Below are 20,310 nucleotides of genomic sequence, written 5' to 3' on the forward strand. Positions count from 1 at the left end.
TCAATACCATCTCAGACGCTTAGAAATAGAAAGTATTAGATCAGACCATATAAAAATCACTTTAACCACTTTTTCAAAATATTGATTTGACAGTTGCATGCTACATTCTGTGTTTTATGAATAATGTGCCTTCAATTGGGCAGCTGAGGTTCAGCCCTCATCTACAGAAGCCAATTATGTATCGATTAGAAACAAAGACACAGGCTTTCTTCAGAAACTCTCTCAAAGCCTCCTTCAGGATCAGTCAGCTCAGCATTAGTCACAGCTGGTCATGGGGCATTGGATCTGTTAAAAGGATGTCACTCCACATAAATCTGTACAGAAGCTACTTAATTAATACATTTTGGGCAATGAATAGATGGTTGAGAAGTTAAAAGGCCACTGAGTGGCTTTATTCTCACTTAACAAGACCAGCAAGCTTTCAAAAGGTAGATTTCTTAATAAACACCATCTGCCAAAGCAGGCATGGGTTTACCCCTACTGACTGAGGCGTCTGTTCCGAGTTTGCTCATGCCAGCTATTTCCCCAGAAACAATTGTTTTTGTTTTCATGTACTCAACATTTTGAGGGGATACAGGGTGGGGGAGATTTTCAAACCACCTTGTTTTCTTTTAAGAGCATGAAAGAGGAGGATTTGTGGTGCTGTGCTGAAAGTCATTTAGTGACTTTGTTCGCACGCATGTAGATGAAATGTGTACTGTTGGTTTTCACTAGGGCTTAGTCCCACAGGCTTGTGGTCTATTATGCTAGAGTGGCCATCAATGAAAATGGTTGGTTCTGGATGAAGAGTAAGCTTATCACTCATTTAAACAAGTTGTATGCAATTAATTCTGTTTGAAGAAGCTGAATGTAAACTATGCTTTATCATCTTGGTTTTTGTGCTATTCACTTGTCAGTTATTGTATGCAGGTCCATGCAGGGCTTTGTTGAAAGACACAGACAGTTGGCCTTTAGATGCCCCAGAACTCTTCAAAGTTATCTGGTTCTAAACAGCAGTTTGTGTCTTCCTTTAGGTGGCGACGAGGACCAGGACTTTTATATTGAGAGCAATGTGGGGAGCATTGTCATCGCCAGGCGTCTGGATGCAGCCAGAAGATCCAATTACAACCTCACCATCAGCGTCACAGACGGCTCCCAGACCATCACCACTCAGGTAAATGCATGTGTAATACATGTTGTGCTATGACATTTTAATGACTCAGTGAACATATTATCCCCTCAACCCAGAGTGCAGATGGAGTTCACTACGACAGGCCACGATCTCTTCTGCCTCAGGCGACAGATATTTGGTCTGCTACAAACGTACAAAAAAAATGATTCAAAGAACTGTAAGTTTCAGTAAATCAGTGTCAGAAATGTATCTGAGGAATTCTCAAATGAATGCCTTCTTTAAAAATTTGAGGGGGAAAAGCTGATTTGGCATTTGCTTCCTGGCATTGTGTGGCATTTGGTCATGTCTAAAAATGGAAACATATCATGTACATTTATATTTTTCACTATGCAACATGCCTCTTTGTAGATAAAAAAATGACTATATTAATTTACAAAACCAATTGATATAGATTGAATTTTGATTGTGTAGGCATTGCTAAGAGGAGTGGTGTAAGCGTCCACTAAAAAATCCACAAAATATAATTATAAAGAATTTTCTTTTCAGGTGAAATATGGCTTTAACCCTGAACACATTTATCAGCATTCCCCAAAACACTTCTGCAGGTCTGACATTCTTTCTTCTTGACTCTCAGGCATATATCCGAGTTTTGGACATGAATGAGCACAGACCCATGTTTCTGAAGAATCTGTATGAGATCAGTGTTCCAGAGGACACTGCCCCATGGAAAGAGATACTACAGATAAGTGCCCAGGACGCAGACGCCAACAGCAGGCTGCTCTACTCCATCCAGAGCAGCCTCCACCCTGACAGCCTCAAGCACTTCCATCTGGATCCCAAGAGCGGAGTGCTTGTCCTGACTGAGGAGCTGGACTACGAGACCATCTCCACACACACTCTTATTATGATGGTAAAATTCAGTACATCGCAGATATGAAATGTTTACAGGGAAAATATTAGTTACTAGAAGAGAATTGATTGGTCTGGGCCACAAACTGGGCCATACATTTTCATAATTATTTAAACCCATATAATATAAATCATATTAAAGGTTTACTTTTGGCTTTGGAGTTGATTTGGATCCAAAAAACAATACCTTATATATTTGGATGTAGGTCCGTGATCAGGAGATCCCAGTGAAGAGGAACTTTGTAAAAGCTGTGGTGCATGTGGAGGACTGTAACGACTACAGACCTACCTTCATGAGCACTCATTACATGGGTAGCATTGGCAACCTGGCACAAGCTGGTACTGAAGTGCTTCAGGTCAAAGCTTTGGACAAGGACACAGGCAGCAACTCTGAGATTGTCTACTCCATTTACTCAGGTAAAAGCAATAGAACCACCAAAGTTGATTTCTGTAAGGCCTGTATTATTTATTGTTGCCAATTAAGAGTAACAAGACACAGCTATAATGTGCTCTATTTTCTTGTAAACACAACTATAGTTGTAAAAATGAAATAATGTTACTCCTTCTTTTTAACAGGGAACGTGGATGGAGCTTTTGACATTGACCAAGAGACAGGGAGCATCCGTGTGGCTAAGTCATTAGAGAGGCTCTCCCAAGAGCAATACCACCTTACAGTGAAGGCCACTGACCAGGGTTTCCCCCAGCGCACTGACCTCTGCCCTGTCAACATCCATGTCAAGCTGTCGGAGCGCACAGCCCCAAAGTTCACGCAAGATGAGTACTTCACTGAAATAAGTGAGGCCAGTCCGCTGGGCTCTCCAGTGCTCTCTGTCTCAGCCAGCTGTCCATCTGCTGTAAATTACAGGATCAAAGATGGTGACCCTAATGGGACTTTCCACATCAATTTTAACTCAGGGCTGCTATCTGTCCAAAAAGCCCTCAATTTTGAAGAGTGCCTTTCCTACCGCCTTCAAATAAGAGCCACAAATACAGCGGGGGCCTCATCGGATTCTGTTGTTTATGTGTATGTCATTGACGAAAATGACAACGCCCCTGTTTTCCTTCAAGACAACTACTACGGCCAGATCAGCGAGTCTGCACTTATGAACAGCATGGTAATGGGGGAGAACAATACCCCTCTGGTGATCAAGGCCTCAGATGCTGACAAGGATTCGAACGCTCTGCTAATCTTTCAAATCCAAGAGCCAGAGGCGAAGAAAACATTCAAAATAGATCCGAGCATGGGCACCATCTCCCTGATATCTGTACTTGACTTTGAGACAACACCAGAGTTTGTCTTCAGTGTTCAAGTGTGGGACTCTGGGGAGCCTTCTTTAAGCTCTGCCAAACCTTGCAAAGTCAACATTCGTGTCCTAGATTTCAATGACTGTCCCCCTAATTTTACACAACCTGTTTATACAGCTTCCATCACATTCCCTGTTTTTAAAGATATGAAAGTCATCCAAGTACAGGCTCATGATGCAGATTCCTCAGTATCGTACAGTATTGCAGAGAGTAATCACAAAAACGTATTTAAAATAGATCAATCTACTGGAGAGATTTCAGTGAATAATTTTTCTGGCTTCCCATCCTATTATGAGCTTAAAGTTGTCGCTTCAGATGGCTTGTACAAAGATGTTGCTTTAGTGAAAATTAATGTCACTACAATCAAAGAGACTAGTCTGAAGTTTGAAGAGAGAATGCATATAGGAACGGTCCTGGAAAACACTACATCTATAAGAACTTTAACAGTACTGAGAGCCACAGGTAGCTATCTCAATGAACCACTGATCTACACTGTTCTGAACCCAGACAATAAGTTTTCCATGGTGACTTCATCAGGTGTGTTGCAGACCACTGGTGTTCCATTTGACCGAGAGGAGCAGAGTGAGTACGATGTGGCTGTGGAGGTCAGAGACATGAGAAATCCACCACGTAGAGCCATCACTCACGTCAAGGTCTATATAGATGATATCAATGACAATGCACCCATCATATCAAACCTTCCCCATACTCTGATGATTTCTGAGGAAACCGAACCAGGGGATGTTCTCTTCCAAGTGCTGGCGACTGATGATGACACCGGTGAAAATGGATCTATAATATACACACTAGAGGAGCATTTTAATCTCTTCAGGATTGATCCCTATCTTGGGGATGTGTCCCTTCAACGACCCCTAGACTTTGAGTCATTAAATAAGTATGTGCTTACTGTGCTCGCCTCTGATGAAGGTGAACCGAGTCTATCAGCTTTTGGAGAGCTGTACATCCAAGTGCAAAACCGTTCACACCCTATATTTCAAAGTCTTTTTTACCCTTTGAGACTGCCTGAAAACATTACACCTTTCACAACTATCCTGCATGTGCAAGCAAGAAATCCAGAGGGCTATCGCCTTATCTACAACCTCGCAGAAGAAAATGCATCAAAATATTTTCACATCGACTTTAAAACAGGCATGTTGAGTGTCACTGACTTTTTAGATTACGAGACAAAGGCAAAGCACCTACTCACTGTTCAGGCCACAGACTCCGTGACTGGCTCCTTTTCCGAGGCCAAAGTAGAAATAGATGTGGAAGATGTCAATGATAATGCGCCTGTATTTGATAACCTTACTTACACAGTGGAACTCATGGAAGGTCTTCCAGCAGATACATCTGTTATACAGGTCTCTGCCTTTGACAGAGACTCAGGGAGAAACAAAGACTTAACCTACGAAATAGTTGACACTGGAAAAAATGAAACCAGTTATTTTAAAATTGAGCCATTGACAGGTGTTGTAATAACATCACAGGTCTTAGATTATGAGACCACACAGCAGTTCCAACTGAAAATCAAAGTCACAGATAATGGTACAACACCTCTCAGCAGTGAAACGTACATTATCGTGAATGTCGTGGATGTCAATGACAACCCTCCAAACTTCAGCGAGTCACACTATCGAGCCTCTCTGGATGAAATGGCCACATGTGGTCACATAATCATCAAAGTCCAGGCCTCGGATCCTGATAGCAAGGACAATCTCCAATACAAAATTCTCTCAGGTAATGAAGAAAGGTACTTTGCTATCAATGAATCCTCTGGTCTTATCTCATTCTCTAACGTTTGCAAGAGAAATCTGGATCCATTTTACAACCTTACAGTGGCAGTTTCAGATGGCGTGTTTCAAAACACTGCTCCTGTAAACATCGACATGACCAGCAGCAATAAGCACAGCCCTTATTTTAACAAGGATATTTATGAAGCCGAGTTGGCTGAAAATGCAGAGCCAGGAACACGTGTGATTCGCCTAGCTGCTATTGATCCTGATGACGGACCATATGGCAGTGTGGACTACACCATTATCAACAAGCTTGCAGATGAAAAATTTACCATTGACAGTGAAGGACAAATTGTTACTGCTCAGCCTTTGGACAGGGAGAATCCTTCACAAAGAGTGATTGCCATTAAAGTCATGGCTAAGGATGGTGGTGGCAGAGTAGCTTTTTGCACCGTAAAGATCATTCTCACGGATGAGAATGACAATGCCCCCCAGTTCAAAGCTTCTCAGTACCATGTCTCCATTCAGTCCACAGTAAATAAAGGTTCGCCTGTTATTCAGATAATGGCTTATGATGCTGACGAAGGCAAGAATGCAGATGTCACCTACGCAGTAGATGAATCTGAGGAAGTGACTGAGGAAGTCATTGAGATTAATCCATTTACCGGTGTGGTCAGTGTCAAAGAGAGCTTGGTTGGAATGGAGAACAAGATCTTTAACTTTAAAGTTCAAGCTCGAGATGGTGGCATTCCCTTTTATAATTCCACTGTGCCGGTCCAGGTTAACGTCGTGCCACCAGAAGTTCCTCTGCCAAGGTTCACTGAACCACTGTATACATTCTCAGCTTCTGAGGATCTCCCGATTGGATACGAGATAGGCACGATCAAGGCTGATGCAGACATGCCGCTGATATACAGTTTAGTAGATGGCAACACTGTGGAAAGCAACAGGGACCAAGTATTTGCACTTGATGAAGACAGTGGCACTCTTGTGGTGCAGAAGAACATAGACTATGAGAAGACCAAATGGTATCAGATTGATGTTCTTGCTCAAGGAAATCATAATGGCACAGATGTAGCTTCTCTGGTGTCGGTCAGCATCCAGGTCCAGGATGTTAATGATAACCAGCCAATGTTTGAGGCTGACCCTTATAAGGCCGTTCTAGCTGAAAACATGCCTTCTGGTACCACAGTCATCCAGGTGACAGCCAATGACGCAGACAAGGATGCTAATGGACAAGTGACCTACACTTTGGAGCGAGAGACAGACGATATCATTGATATCTTCAGCATTGATGCAGAGACTGGCTGGATAACCACACTGAAAGAGATAGACTGTGAAGCCAAACAGTTTTACCAGTTCTATGTGGTTGCCACTGATCACGGAGGCAGTGTCAAGCTTTCCTCTTCAGCTCTTGTGGAAGTGACAGTAACTGATGTAAATGACAACCCACCTCAGTTCACAGAGGAGCTCTATCAAGGCTCAATCATTGAGAACAGCAGGCCTGGGGAGGTTATAGTCACTCTGACAACTGAGGATAAAGATTTGTCTATAGATAACAGACAAGTCACATGCTATATAACGGGTAAGTTCAGTCATGGTCCCAACAATCATTTATTCTCGCTTTATGTAAATAAATATGACAATGCATCCTTTACGTTGGAGTGGATGGTAGGCAACATAACGTTAAACTTAAAACAAAAAACAAAGGCGTAAAAGGCAGTGGTGAAAACAGCTGTGGTCTGTGAAGCTATTAAAGACTTCGCCACATGTAAACGGAGAGTGGCTGTGTTTCACTTAAATTTACTCATAAATCATGTTAAACTGCCCCAATAGTTTCCATTTGTACTGCTCTGTTCTGTCCTGTCCTGTCCATACCCGTGAACACTCAGAGAATGTACAGTACAGACAGATGGCTCAGTGTGTATCCAAATATTTACCGCAAAACATAAATGAGTCTTTAAAGAAATGATAATCATTAGTTTTGTTACTACAGCTTTTGATCGATTTTACAATTTCTTAGATCTGTCTTAGATCTATTTTGTAGCACATATTAGAACAGTTAACACTGACATCTAATCAAAGTGTTACGTCTTGCTGTGTAATTCTTGCTGTGTAAACCTTTTGAAGGCACAGTTGATATTCCTGTTTTATCTTGACCTTCACTGCAGATGGAGACCCACTGGGCCAATTCTCGGTCAACCCAGTGGGAGAAGAGTGGAGAGTTACTGCCAAAGGTGCACTTGACAGGGAAGTCAAAGACAAACACAAACTGAAGATAATTGCAACAGATGGAAAATTTCAAGCTGTTGCCACAGTGGAGGTCCATGTTCTTGACATCAATGACAACAGTCCATTGTGTGAGCAGGTAATTTATGAGTTCATATTATAAAGCTCATAATAATCTGTGCTGAGACTAATCACCATTTGAACTAATCATCATTTGATTAATAGTTCCAATTTGCCATGAAGCTAAGTGATTGTTCGGTTTGTGCTCTTGAAATAAATGTAATTAAACAAATTCAGTGCCAAAAATACTTTTGTTAATTCTTCAAAAATATATATTTTTTGTTAATTTTTCAATTATTTTTAGCTGCTGTACACTGAAGCAGTGATGGAGAATTCCCCATCAGGTCTCTTCATTTTGAAGGTGTCTGCCTCTGACCCAGACATTGGCACGAATGGACAAGTCTCTTTCACTCTTCACGGCCCGAATGCAGACAAGTTTCATCTTGACCCCAAAACTGGTAAAACAGATATTTCTTTCTGCTTGCTTGGATTTCCCTTCTGTTAGTTTTATTTATCGTCTGAGATCAGATATGTTCTTTCATATCTTCGAACCTGGCAACAGTTAGGTTGCTCAGAGACCCTTGCCTTTAAAAGCTTGTCGTTTTCCTTTCTCATCGATCATTGTTGTTTCGTTTTTGTTTTATCCGTCCTCATGGATACTATATCAAGTTACCAAGATCAGACGTGTGTACTGTATTTAGATTTAGAATTATCTATATAAAGTGTGAAACTGCAATTTTGCTCTGTTATAATCATTTCAATAATAATTTCCCAAGCCAATGTTGTTACAAAAAGAACTTTATGTGCTTGAGGGACTGAAGGCAGATTTTGCAAATTAGTAACTTGTCTTAACATGAAATTGTAGATGATCTTTGGGTGTACTTACTTGATGTGTACCTACCGTTTCCCAGTAAGTCATAACACAAATCAGCTCATGTTGTAAACAGGAGAGCTGTTCACCCTCGCAGTCTTGGACAGAGAGAAGGAAACGGAGTACGACCTGGTTGTCAAGGCAACCGATGGTGGTGGACGCTCCTGCCAGGCCGACATTATGCTTATGGTGCAGGACATGAATGACAACCCACCACAGTTCTCCACTGACCACTATGAGGTTACTGTGTTTGACAACACCACTGTCAGGACACCTATTGTGGTCATTTATGCCAAAGACCCCGACACAGGTACGGCCACTCTTTGATGCGTGGTAAAAAAAAAATTCACTGAACTACAAGGAACATACTGTCATGTCATGCATATTCAGGATAGTATTTAAACCCAGGTATGAGGGATAGTGAACAAAAAGGCCTTCCAGATTGAATACTCACCAAATGTTTTTACTGAAAGCCTCTCATTCCTCTCCCTTGAGCCAAAACATTTTGGAGCGAGAGTGAAGGTGTGTAATGTTTGATCTGGGATTCAACACAGTATAGACAGACACTCTTAGGGAGTGCCAGACCACACCTGGAGATGTGTGGGAACAAGTACAATATCCACTGCAGGTCCTGGCCCAAGGCCTCTGCACAGTTACAAATTACTCTGACCCTATTTGCAACCCTATAGCGGACTCAGCTCTTTGCTTATTTCTTCTGACAGTTTTGATGATTATAAAATCCAGTAACAGTCTGTTTAATTGCTTTTCTTTTATCGTACACCTGCACGTTCCACATGCATGCGTATTTTTATCATATTTGTGTAATTAAATTCAAATCTGAATTTCTGTGTTTAGTGCCTTGAGTCACTTACAAATCTAATAGAAACACCCTTGAAAATTCGCCATGCACAAATGATCAATGTTAAAAACAGCTCCTGCCCCAAGGCTTCTGCTCACTTAAGAACAACTTTGACCCCATTTGCAACAACAGTAGCTGCAAAACACTTTCAGTTTTTTACTCATTTTCTTCTGACAGTTTCAAGAAAAAAACAAGGAACATGTAATAGCTTGTTTAGACTGGATTCTTAGGTCGTTCCTTTCAGGGATTAAAATGTTTAAAATGCATATGTAGTTATGTGTTCTGAAGCAAATAAGCAAAAATATTCAAGTACATGTCATGTGTCTTATAGTGTTACATAAAGGTTCATGGGACTTGGCAAAAACTGGATTAGATTTACAAAAAAATATAGGGTTGATAACTGGAGAGTTACAAATGCATTAAAATAAATAGTAATTGCAGTAGCCCATTTATATAGATAACTTCAACCTAATATCATCATGCTTGAAATTTAATCATATGCCTTGTGTTTGGCTAAGTGTTTACATTGGCCTCTCCTTTTCTTTGGCAGGGATTAACTCTGAGGTGAGGTACTCTCTTCAGGGAGCATACAGTGGCTTCTTCTCTCTGGATGAGATTTCAGGAATCCTGCGTCTGGAGCGCTCTTTGGCTGACGAGGCTCAGTCCACCTTTGAGATGCGAGTCAAAGCCACGGACAGAGGTCTTCCTCGCCACCAATCCTCCTTAGCCACGATCACCGTGCATGTGGTGGACCTGAGCGACTATGAACCGGTCTTCCTGAGCTCTGAGTACACAGCCCAGCTCCCAGAATCCTCAGTGGTGGGGACGGAGGTGCTCAGCGTGTCTGCCCACACCAGAGACGGCACTGGCAGCGAACCTGTCCGATACTCCATCATTTCTGGCAACGAGGATGGAAGGTTCCAGATGAATTCAGAGACAGGTGAGAGCTGCTTCCTAGTTCGTATGTGTGGCATTCTTCTCCATGGTCTTATTAGCATAATAAATTATTTGATTATGATAAATGGTGCTCTGACCAACTCTCCAAGAATGCATTACAACTGTGTCCAATATTAGAAATGCCTGACCAGTTCAGAGTAATGTGTGTTGTTTTTATGCCCTTGTAAATTGAATTTAATTAACAGCAGTAATATAATTAGTTTTTAACTGGCAAGATGGAGGAAGCCAAATAGAAATGCAGAACCAGAAGTGAATACATTAACATTTTTTGCATTTTAACACTTTCAACATGCATTTGTAAGTCTTTTTTAATTCAAGTTGGTGAATGTACCATTTATCACAATAACCAAGTAATATGGAGATAATATGTGTTATGCAAGTGAACATTAATGCATAAAGGAGTAGCAATGGTCTGGTGTCTAGCATGGCTTCATTTGAATAGTGACTCTTGTGCAACAACTGTGTTGTAATCTTTATGTCAAAATTCAGTTGCACAAATAATACACAGACAATAGAGTTACAGCACTGTAAAGACTCTTTGTCTTCTGGTGTTGTCTTGAGTAGATTGCACTGCACCCTGCACCTCGAGAGCTTTCTAAGCTCCTCCTGGAGGATTAGTAAGGGCAGGACTGGAGAGCCTGTACCAACATGCTCTTGAACCAAGGAACCTCTCATTCATTTATGCTCTTCATTCTGCTACTGCCTAGGACCCCTCCACACAACCCTCTCCCATCTTTGTTTTCCTTATCTCCACTCCTCAGAGCGCACACCACTTTTCCTTCTGGATTGAGTCAACTTCTTTATTCATTATTTACCTAACACTTCACAATGGCAAAGTCTGCCAACTAGGAGGCATTCTGCTGCAGAAATCAATTGGTTATATTGAAGTAATTTGTGTTCCAGAAGCTATCGGCCCTCAGCAAGGCTGGTTACACGCCTAAATACAGCCTCAGCTCCCTTATGCCGGGTTTGCATTTTGTTTGTGACAAAATGCTGAGCTGGAAATATATTTTTTTAAACAACTGTTCTTTTTTTGTTGTTTTTCGCAGTTTCCATGCCTGTAAAACATTAAGAAGTAGAGTTCTAAATTATTAATATATATATGCGCTACTTGACATTCACATGCACATGCACATTCTTACATATGTAGTAACAAAAAGAGAGAATATTACTTGACTGAAACAGTCAAATGGCCATGTTTTAAAATATAATGGTCATCTTCTTGTTCTGTTTTGGCATCTTCCAGTAGAGGTCACAGTTTTACATCTTATCCCTGTAATTACCTTTTGTAAGCTTGCACATAATGCACAGAGATTGTGCTTTCTAACACAAGATGAGGACAATTTCAACAATATTCGCTAAAACCCAAGAATGTTGAAAACACACTGGAACGTTCTGTCATTGAAGGCATGCCTATCACACACTGCATGGATCTGTCATTTTTCATGAATGATGAGGCGTCTGTTGCTGTAACACTCAGGTCTAAGTGCTGAAAAACAGCTTCCAGGAATTCAGTGCATTGTGATTTTAGAAAGATTCTGTGACATTGACCAAGTTATTTGTCTCTATTTATTCTCACACACGTTTGCGCAAGTGCCAATGTCCACTCATGTATGGAAAACAAGCCATGTATACAAACACAGGAGCAAACACACTTTTATTGACAGAGGGGGAGGCAGAGGACAGGCAGAGTCCTGTTAATAACACGGCAGCTGAGCTCTGGGAAAAGCCATTAAGTGACACAGCAGAGCCCTTGATCTTTAAAATCAATAAAACAAGAGATTGCAGAGAGCAATTTTGCACTTGTTGAAACCTGGATTCTAGCGACAAGCAGGAATGCAGTTAGTCATGTGCATTTTGTGCCATTGAATCTTATTCCAATGAACTGCGTGAGCAAACTGGCAGGAGGCCCTGAAGACTCAACCTGAGCAAAGAAAATGGTACCCAATTAACATTTCTGTCTCTATTGAGCTTGACTGCTTGTTGTTTGTTTTGGATGGTGTGCTTCTAACCTACACTCTCTTAACACACTTAATTCTACCATCCGCTAATTAGCTAATTAAGACTTTCCTGGGTTGAACAGGGCTGTTTCTTAACACTAAGGACAACGGGAATGGACTTGTGTGTGGGAAGACCACTCTTAACAAGTTTGAACAAAGAGTGGAGATGTGCTGACTGTAACAAATTGATAGAACAAACCTTTTTTTCAAGCATTTTAATGAGTTGAATTAACATCTTTACTGCCCTTTTCTCATGCACACATTTACACACCTAGTTATTTATTTATTTAGGTGTATATTCTGGCCTTTAGGTCACCAAAATAATTGCAGCTTAAATCATAATTACAATATTGTATGCAATATCCGAATACACCTCTGGCCATGAAATGAGATAATAAAATGTATTGTTTATTTTTTAATATACTTTTTCAGTAAATTGAATTATATTTGTTATCTTCAGTTTCTAAATACATGACCTAGATTCAATCCAGCCCTAGAGAATGAGTGATTAAGGGCAGGAGTTATTAGTACAAAACCATTTTGATAAATTGCACTTTCCTCAGCGCTCCTTTATTTTAACACAGATTACTTCCTTTCATTCTCTGAAGTTTACAGGTACTTGATTCACCCCACATTTTGAGTCAGCATACTTTTATTTTTATGGCTGGGAAGAGATGTCACTTAATCAGTAAACGGAAGTGCAGTCTCAGCCAGAAATAAACTCTTGGACATTAGAGTCCAGAGTCTGGATTTGCATCATTTGTATGGAAGCCAAGCTCATCCGGGAGTTTCTTCCCTCAGATCTTTCTTAAACTTAGAACACTCTCTAATTGGATGCCATTGCCAGGGAATTGCTAACTATGCTTTTTTGCTTTTGCTTTGACTCAGACCACTGCCCTTTTCTTCTTCTGTGATAATTCTGCCAGGAACATTCACAGCGGTAACTTTGTATTTGCAAAGCTATATCACACAGCACCTTTCATCCCAGAGATTCCAGGGCTTTTTTGTCCTCAAACTCAAACGTGACATTCTCTTTTTCTCCAGGCCATTTCACTGTGGGGAGCACATTGTGCCATTCATGAATAGTTCTGGTATCGCCTCTTATTTTTCAGAATCGGGTAGAAACTAGAACAGAATTGACACATTTTGAATGACGTAAGGTTCAAATCATGATTTAGAAGACTAGTGTAAAATACAGAAATAACACATGGTTGACCAAAAATGATGAATCATCTCAGTGCATAGAAACAAGCAACTGCACATGCATACCTCATTCACATAAGTATCATATGTAATAGGCAAAGCCCTTTTTTTCATGTCAGTTCCAAGTCATGTCAGAAATGCTGCATTCCTGGGCGTGTTTAACTTCACCTTTATAAAATGGATTCCCAAGCAATTAAACACATGGATGGGCCTTTAGACCACTGTTATACCACCCTGACACGAACTGTTCATAAATGCTGAAGTATTACTTTATACAGTATGAAGTCCCTATGTACATTAGACAGCCTTTCAACACAAAGATGTAATGAGTAATGGAATGTTGAACTGAATATGGACTCCTGTCTCTGTGTGTGCAGGTGTGTTGTGGGTGAGTGCAGCACTGGACTTTGAGCTGTGTCGTGAATATTACCTGACAGTGGAGGGGGCTCGAGGCAAGCCATCTCTGGCTGATATTGCCATGGTGATTATCAACATCACCGACATCAACGATAACCCGCCTGTCTTCAGCCGTGGAGACTACAGTGCCGAGATCGCCGAGGATATCTCTCCTGGAGACACGGTGATGCAGGTATCACTGACAGTCTCCCTCACCTGTTACTGCCAATGATAACACTATCAAACGAAGCCAGGGCCAGCTGCCTCCTGCCCCAGAGCTAGTGTTTTATTCCCTTGCCTTTCTGTCCCACACCTCTGGACAACTGACAGTCACATTAACTAGACACAGAGTCAGTCACAAATTAAAGAGCAGTAAGTCATTTCTTACTACAAAAACAGTAGAAAAAGATACTTATGAAGGTGGTTATTTAGTATTCTTTACATTTTTCTACACAGAGCCACAAAGTACAAAGATAATGTTAAACAGAGCAAAACAAGCACAACAACAACAGAAAAATAAATAAACTGATTCAATTTACCATAAATTAACATGAAAAAGAAAGAGAACAAAGCAAAAATTGCCAACAAACAGATTTTCTGCCCCTTTCTGTTGTTTGGAGTAAACCAAGGCTCTTTTTCATTTAATGGAAAAGGCACTGAAACAGTTCATTCTGAATAGGGCTGTTTGGACAGGGTTTAAAGAGTGCTGTACTGTTTGATTCTTATGGTATTTTGACAAAATGTTACAGACGTTTTATTCAGAACCTTACTCAGGACTGTGTTAATGTGTCCCCTTTGTGGTTCACGTTTGAGCTATGTCTCTAATATAGTAAGTGATAGAAACTGACAGGTACCAGCTAACATTGTGCTAACACTATCTCTAAATAATCACACTTGATCACACTTAAACTGTGTGGAGGTGTTCAATAATCTCTAATGAACTTAGATTCTGAAAGTTCATTGAGGTTGCTACTATACAAATAACATGTAACATGTAACAAGTAACAGTGTTGGTGAAGGCAGAATAGCAGAATGTAGACAGTACATGAACATTTGCAGTAAGTGGATTAGTCATTACTGTTGTGTAATGTTCAAAAGACCATGCTTCTGCTTATTGAGTTTCCAGTTGAAAAAGCCTTATAGACAAATCATACATTATTCTGAGTTGATGGGAAAAACTAAATCAGATCTATCAGAATGTAATTATTTCACTGTTTACTTTATGCACACTACTTCTATTTTTCCATTCTTCCAGTCTTTGAACTAAAGAATTACTGTTTTTCATGCAAATGCAGTTCCCAAAGCATTTGATTAGCAATACACTCCCTTTCAAAGAGAAACTAACATTCACACAAACAGTTACCCACACATACCTTTAACTGCCTTGCTCATTTCTTTGTCATGGTCTATCTAAAAGATTTTTCTGAGAAGATAGGCATAGGAGATAATCACTTTCATAAGGAAAGGGGAAAACATTTCCCAAGCTCTCAAAACAGGGGTTCAAATATAATGTGAAAGGTACAGAGAAAATGGCACTGGTAGCAGGAATGCAAGACCTGGTAAACCTCAAAAACCTCCCTTTTACAAACCAGTAATAAGTTGTCTTTGAGAGACAGTATTTGATATGAAAGTAGCTGTAGGTGTTTGTGTCTTTTTTCTACTTGGAGAAGACACAAAAGACTGTGGTTCAGAAAAGTTGTGTAACTGTCAGGATATTGATACTGGACATCTGAGATATGGTGTAATGCTAATGTTTAATTAATTGAAGAGTCTACATTTTTAATTGGGTATACTTGGACTGTGAGAAGCAATGTGAGCAGCTATAAAAGCAAAGGAACATAATGGTTCTGGTCTTTTAAAGAAATATAGTTGTCTGATGCCCAAAAAATAATAGATCTTAATTAATAGCCATTATAACTGGAAATGACCTGAACAGCTGTAGGAGGGACATGTATGTGACAGAGTGATTTTCTGCTGTGGTTTGGTGCAGTATATTTTGGTCGATGCAGACTGTTCTGTCCTAAGCACGTGCAGTGATCCAAGACAGAGGTTCACACAGCTTTACTCAGTGACAGATAGATTTCCTTACACGGATCTGCTGACAACACATCTCTCTCGCTCTTTTTTTTCCCTCTAACCCTCACCTTTCTCTGTGTCCTTGGGTTCCCTTCTGTCTCTCGCTCTTCTCTTGCATTCCCTTTCTGCCCTTGCTTTGATCTCTCCTTGTTCTCTGCCACCTTTTCCTTCTGCTTTTTGCTTTTTCTCTCTACCTTCTCTCTGCCCTTGTGTTTTCCTCTCTCTGTCTCTCTTCCTCCCTGTCTCCTTCCCTCCTCTTCTCTTAACCCCTCTCTATCTTTCCCTCTTTCAGATAACAGCTGTTGACCTTGATGGGCCTCCAAACAACCTCATCCACTACTCCATCGTGAGTGGTGACCCACAGCAGCAGTTCAGCATCGATCCTCGCTCTGGTCACATCAGAGTGCGCTCTGCACTGGACAGGGAGGAGGTGAGCATGTCCGCTGTGGACAAATGAAAAAAGAATACAAACCATTCCTATTACTTCTATCCTCCCACCAAGCGGATTAATTTTCTTTTCTTTAGGCTTCAGTTGATCTGAATAGGGAATAGTGTGCTTCCTGGCTGTTATATAGCTTATGTAATTCACAGCACCCACTGCTGTACAGTGCTCAATGAAACCTTGGGTCAGCCAGAAAAGTCTTAAAAATGCTGTCTGACTGCCCACATATGACCAAACATTTGTAGACCCACGCATGTTTGGGAACTTTACTTTAATGTGCACAGATATTTCGTTATGCAGGCCTGTATAATCTCCAAACAAATACATGGAATGCTCTGGTTCAGCTGCACATGAGCCTGCGAACAGCATATGATCATGATCTCAGGTCTACTTCTCCAACGCTCAGTGCTCCAGCTCCATCCAAAGAAGATTGAGATGAATTAAAGTAGACTTCACTGGTGTTCTAAAGACTTCCTAGCTGAGCAGCCCCTTACTAAAATACCCTATATATCAGAGGGAATGTTGGATGAGAGAGTGTCCACAAAGCACTTAGTGAATTGTATTTTTATTTGATTTAACCTTTATCTAACCAGTCAAGTCATTTAGAACAGCTTCTTATTTACAGTGGCAGCCTCTTGAAAAAAAACAGAATAATAAGAAAAGTAGAATATATCAAGAAATTGACAAGAAGAAGGACAGAGAACAAATTCAAAATAAAACATTAAGACAACAACAGAACTAAGCTGCTTTAAGTTTTTTTGCTGTACGCTGAGTGTGGTTGAACATAAAAACATTAAGCCCTGACTCTTTTCAATTTCAGATTACACATTATTCATTAACCGTCCAGGCCGCAGACAGGGGCCAGCCTCCATTGTCCTCTGCTGTACAGGTGACTGTGTCATTGTCTGATGTCAACGACAATCCACCCATCTTCTCCAAAACCACCCACGGTCTTGTTCTACAGGTAAAGAGGGGTAGGAGAGGGAGGGGCTGGGGGAGGGGCTCATCTTTGTCTGGAGTTAATAAAGGCCTCAGCTCTGCTTAAAATATAGGGGTAACCTAAGCCCAAGAAGCCAGTCAGGTGTGGCTAATGCAGCTATGGATTTGCTCCATGCCATTTTGTTCACAGTGGTATTTGCTCTGGCTGTTTACCCCTTTGGACTCGGCCCGATTTATCTCCTCTAATTACAGGGCCAACTCTGCTGACTTGGAAATTCTTTTCACAGCCCATTTGACTCCACCCAAAGCGTCTGTGTCTTCTGAGGTCCAACTAATTGGCAAAATGTTGGTGGTCAGTGACAATTAGGTTTTTCTCTGCAGGCGGAGCACTTTGTTTCAATTACCTGCTCCAGTTGTGTCAGCTCGAATGGAGCTGGCCCAGATGAGGTGGGCAGGCTTGGGCCAAATTGTAGCTGACCCATCTGCTTAGGTGTGATTCAGAGTCCAGAGTTCAAATTCTGCCATTTTCTTTACCCTCTGCTGTTTCTTTTTTAGCCCTGAAAGAATTTGGCTTTGGCAAGCAGCTCTGTGACACATTATTGATCTGACAGGGCTGGAAACAGCCAGAAACAGACATGTACCATAACAAATTGATCACTGTTACTTTCTGTCTCTCAAGGATTCTCTTTATTTGTCTCAGTTGGTCGTGACATGAACCACTGTTTGCTCCAGTCTCCGAAAGCCTATAATAGTTAATAATATGAGCAAACACTATGGTAACCAGCATGCAGCTTGCAGTCGGGATCCAATCGAAGTTCATTTGTGTTTGTGTACACTGGTTTTTGTGATGGAAAAGTCATGACACCTGCATTCTCTTTAATCCTGTTGTGTGATTCTGTGGCAGGAAGGGGAGGCAGTGGGCAGCAGCATTCTGCAGCTGTTGGTCAGCGACAGGGACATGCCTCAGAACGGCCCTCCTTTTTCGTACCACATCGTGTCAGGAAATGAAGGCAGACACTTTCATGTGGACCAGGGTGGGCTCCTGTCCCTCTCCTCACCACTGGGTAATAGAGGAAAGCTTCAGCATGTGCTCAAAATTCAGGTGAGTCTTTTTATTGAAACCTGTGTTAAAGGAATAGTTTGGCAAGAACTTTATTTGATAGTTTTCCCATTAAATCATAACCCCCGAAAATACCGAAAATCAAAATGGAGCATTAAATCAGGTTGTTTTTATTATTGACTTATTGAAAAATTATTTGGAAAGCAACTGTTTTTGCTGATCACATACAATAAGTTAGATTAGAACTATGTACATCTAAATATCTCAGAACTGTTTGATAATCAGCCTCAGTCAAAACAGAAGGAAGAAAAAGATGGTATTTTAAAGCCACCAATGACATGCTATTGTCTATACAGTATTTAAACTTGGATCCAAGTTCCAGGCAAATCACAACCTTTTATCAAGCATCTAGTTTGTTTAGCATCTGAAGTTCTGATGAAAATTGGGAAATTTCATGTCAACATGAAAATAAGAGTAAAAGAAAATAAGAATAAAGAACTTGCAGTCATATGTGAGGTGTCTGTGAAGTCCCTTGAAGTACATTTAATCATTAATTTACATAATTTACTATCTTTTACAATATATATGTTACCTCAACAGGTCACTGACAATGGCCACCCCCCGCTCTCATCCATATGTGTGGTCAAAATCAATGTCACTGAGCAGAGTAAATACCCTCCCACTGTGACCCCGCTGGAGGTCTTCATAACCTCCACTGAGGAGACTTTCCCCAGAAGGGTCATCGGTAAGCTCCATGCATCTGATCAGGATCCCCAGGATGTGCTGGTGTACAGGCTGGAGTCCAGGCATGAGGGGCTCTTCTCTGTGGACTCTGTAGACGGGAAGATTGTGGCAAAAGAGGCCCTTAACTCTGGCCTGTATTCTCTGAATGTGAGTGTGTCTGACGGGAAGTTCACTGTGTTTACTGATGTGCGAGTGCACGTGTGGGCTGCCTCTCAGCAGGCCCTCGACCAGGGCTTCACCCTCCAGCTGATGGGCTTGTCTGCAGAGGAGTTTGTGGCTGACCACTGGAAAAGCCTCCAGCGAAGCCTGGGCAATGAGCTCAACATCTCAAGGTACAGCAGGGCAAAAAAAAAAGACTGACAAATATGGTGTGATATTTGTGTTGATTTTTAATGGGTGGGAAAGCTATACATTGTTAATTACTATTGCATCATCTCTGCAATCAACATATAATCATGAACTCAGTATGGTAAAAGGGTATGAATAAGATAATAAGTACATACAGTTGTAAGTTTATTGAATACTATTCCATTTCTTTTAAATTAGCACACATTCATGAAAAATAATATAAACCTGCATAAATATTTATAAAGCTTTATTTCAAATAATATTTGTCAAAAAGGTCTATAGAGTGAAACTGACACTCTAAAGCAGTCTTCATCACAACTGTCTCATATTCTAATAGGATTTTTACAGATGTTTAAGACAGTTTTCAGTTGTCAGTTTTCATCAAAGATGTGAAGTGTTACCAGAAGTGAATTATCTTCCACAATTGTCCACACCCAGGCAAGAGCTTCACATTGCGAGCCTGCAGCAGGAGCCAGACTCTGTGAATCTGCAAGTTCTTTTGGTACGGCGGGGTCAGGATGGTTCTGCCCGACCTGTTGGTATTCAGCGCCTGGATAGAGCACTGTTCAGAATGAAGGAAACTCTGGGCCTGAGCGTTTTCAGGCGGAGACCGGACAGCTGTGAGGGAGATGACTGCCATCAAAGAAGCTGCAGGAGCTTGGTGCTGATGAGTGAGGAGAGACTGAGCCACTACAGCACTGCCAGTGCCAGCTTCATAACGCCCCGCCACAGCTGGGAGAACATCTGCTTGTGCAATGGTAAAGTTTAGCCACATTCCCAGAAGGATTAGCCAAGATTCAAGAGCCACTAATGTCATTATCGCATCTCACTTTATCTTTGTTTTGACTCGTCTGGTATCAGCAGAGAAAAAAAAGAATTTTTACATTGAAAGTGTTCTAAGAATATGTCGTCTAAGAACATGTGGAAAAGATAATCCACAGATCAGTGGAGATCCTGGAGTATACATGTTCTGTTCATTTTTCTCAAGCCCCCTTTTTGTGTGAATAGAAGCCATTTCACATTGTGGAGAGTGGAGATTGATTTGATTACTGCTACTATATGACATTG

The 20,310-nt window shown here is 41.0% G+C and overlaps 1 protein-coding gene across 1 annotated transcript in view; it reads left to right on the top strand.

Annotated features, from left to right (window-relative positions):
- fat2 (FAT atypical cadherin 2) overlaps positions 1-20,310 on the top strand; it is a 46,634-nt gene that overhangs the window by 15,595 nt on the left and 10,729 nt on the right. The window contains exons 7-20 of the mRNA XM_066648690.1: positions 1,014-1,153; positions 1,746-2,021; positions 2,227-2,437; positions 2,597-6,643; positions 7,230-7,426; positions 7,652-7,805; positions 8,295-8,528; positions 9,628-10,017; positions 13,615-13,826; positions 16,002-16,139; positions 16,972-17,115; positions 17,995-18,192; positions 18,751-19,226; positions 19,681-20,000. Of these exons, the coding sequence (XP_066504787.1) occupies positions 1,014-1,153; positions 1,746-2,021; positions 2,227-2,437; positions 2,597-6,643; positions 7,230-7,426; positions 7,652-7,805; positions 8,295-8,528; positions 9,628-10,017; positions 13,615-13,826; positions 16,002-16,139; positions 16,972-17,115; positions 17,995-18,192; positions 18,751-19,226; positions 19,681-20,000 (7,137 nt within the window). The remainder of the gene's footprint in view (positions 1-1,013; positions 1,154-1,745; positions 2,022-2,226; positions 2,438-2,596; positions 6,644-7,229; positions 7,427-7,651; positions 7,806-8,294; positions 8,529-9,627; positions 10,018-13,614; positions 13,827-16,001; positions 16,140-16,971; positions 17,116-17,994; positions 18,193-18,750; positions 19,227-19,680; positions 20,001-20,310) is intronic.

Source organism: Hoplias malabaricus, chromosome 17 (assembly GCF_029633855.1).
Source record: "Hoplias malabaricus isolate fHopMal1 chromosome 17, fHopMal1.hap1, whole genome shotgun sequence".
NCBI classification, from domain to species: Eukaryota; Metazoa; Chordata; class Actinopteri; order Characiformes; family Erythrinidae; genus Hoplias; species Hoplias malabaricus.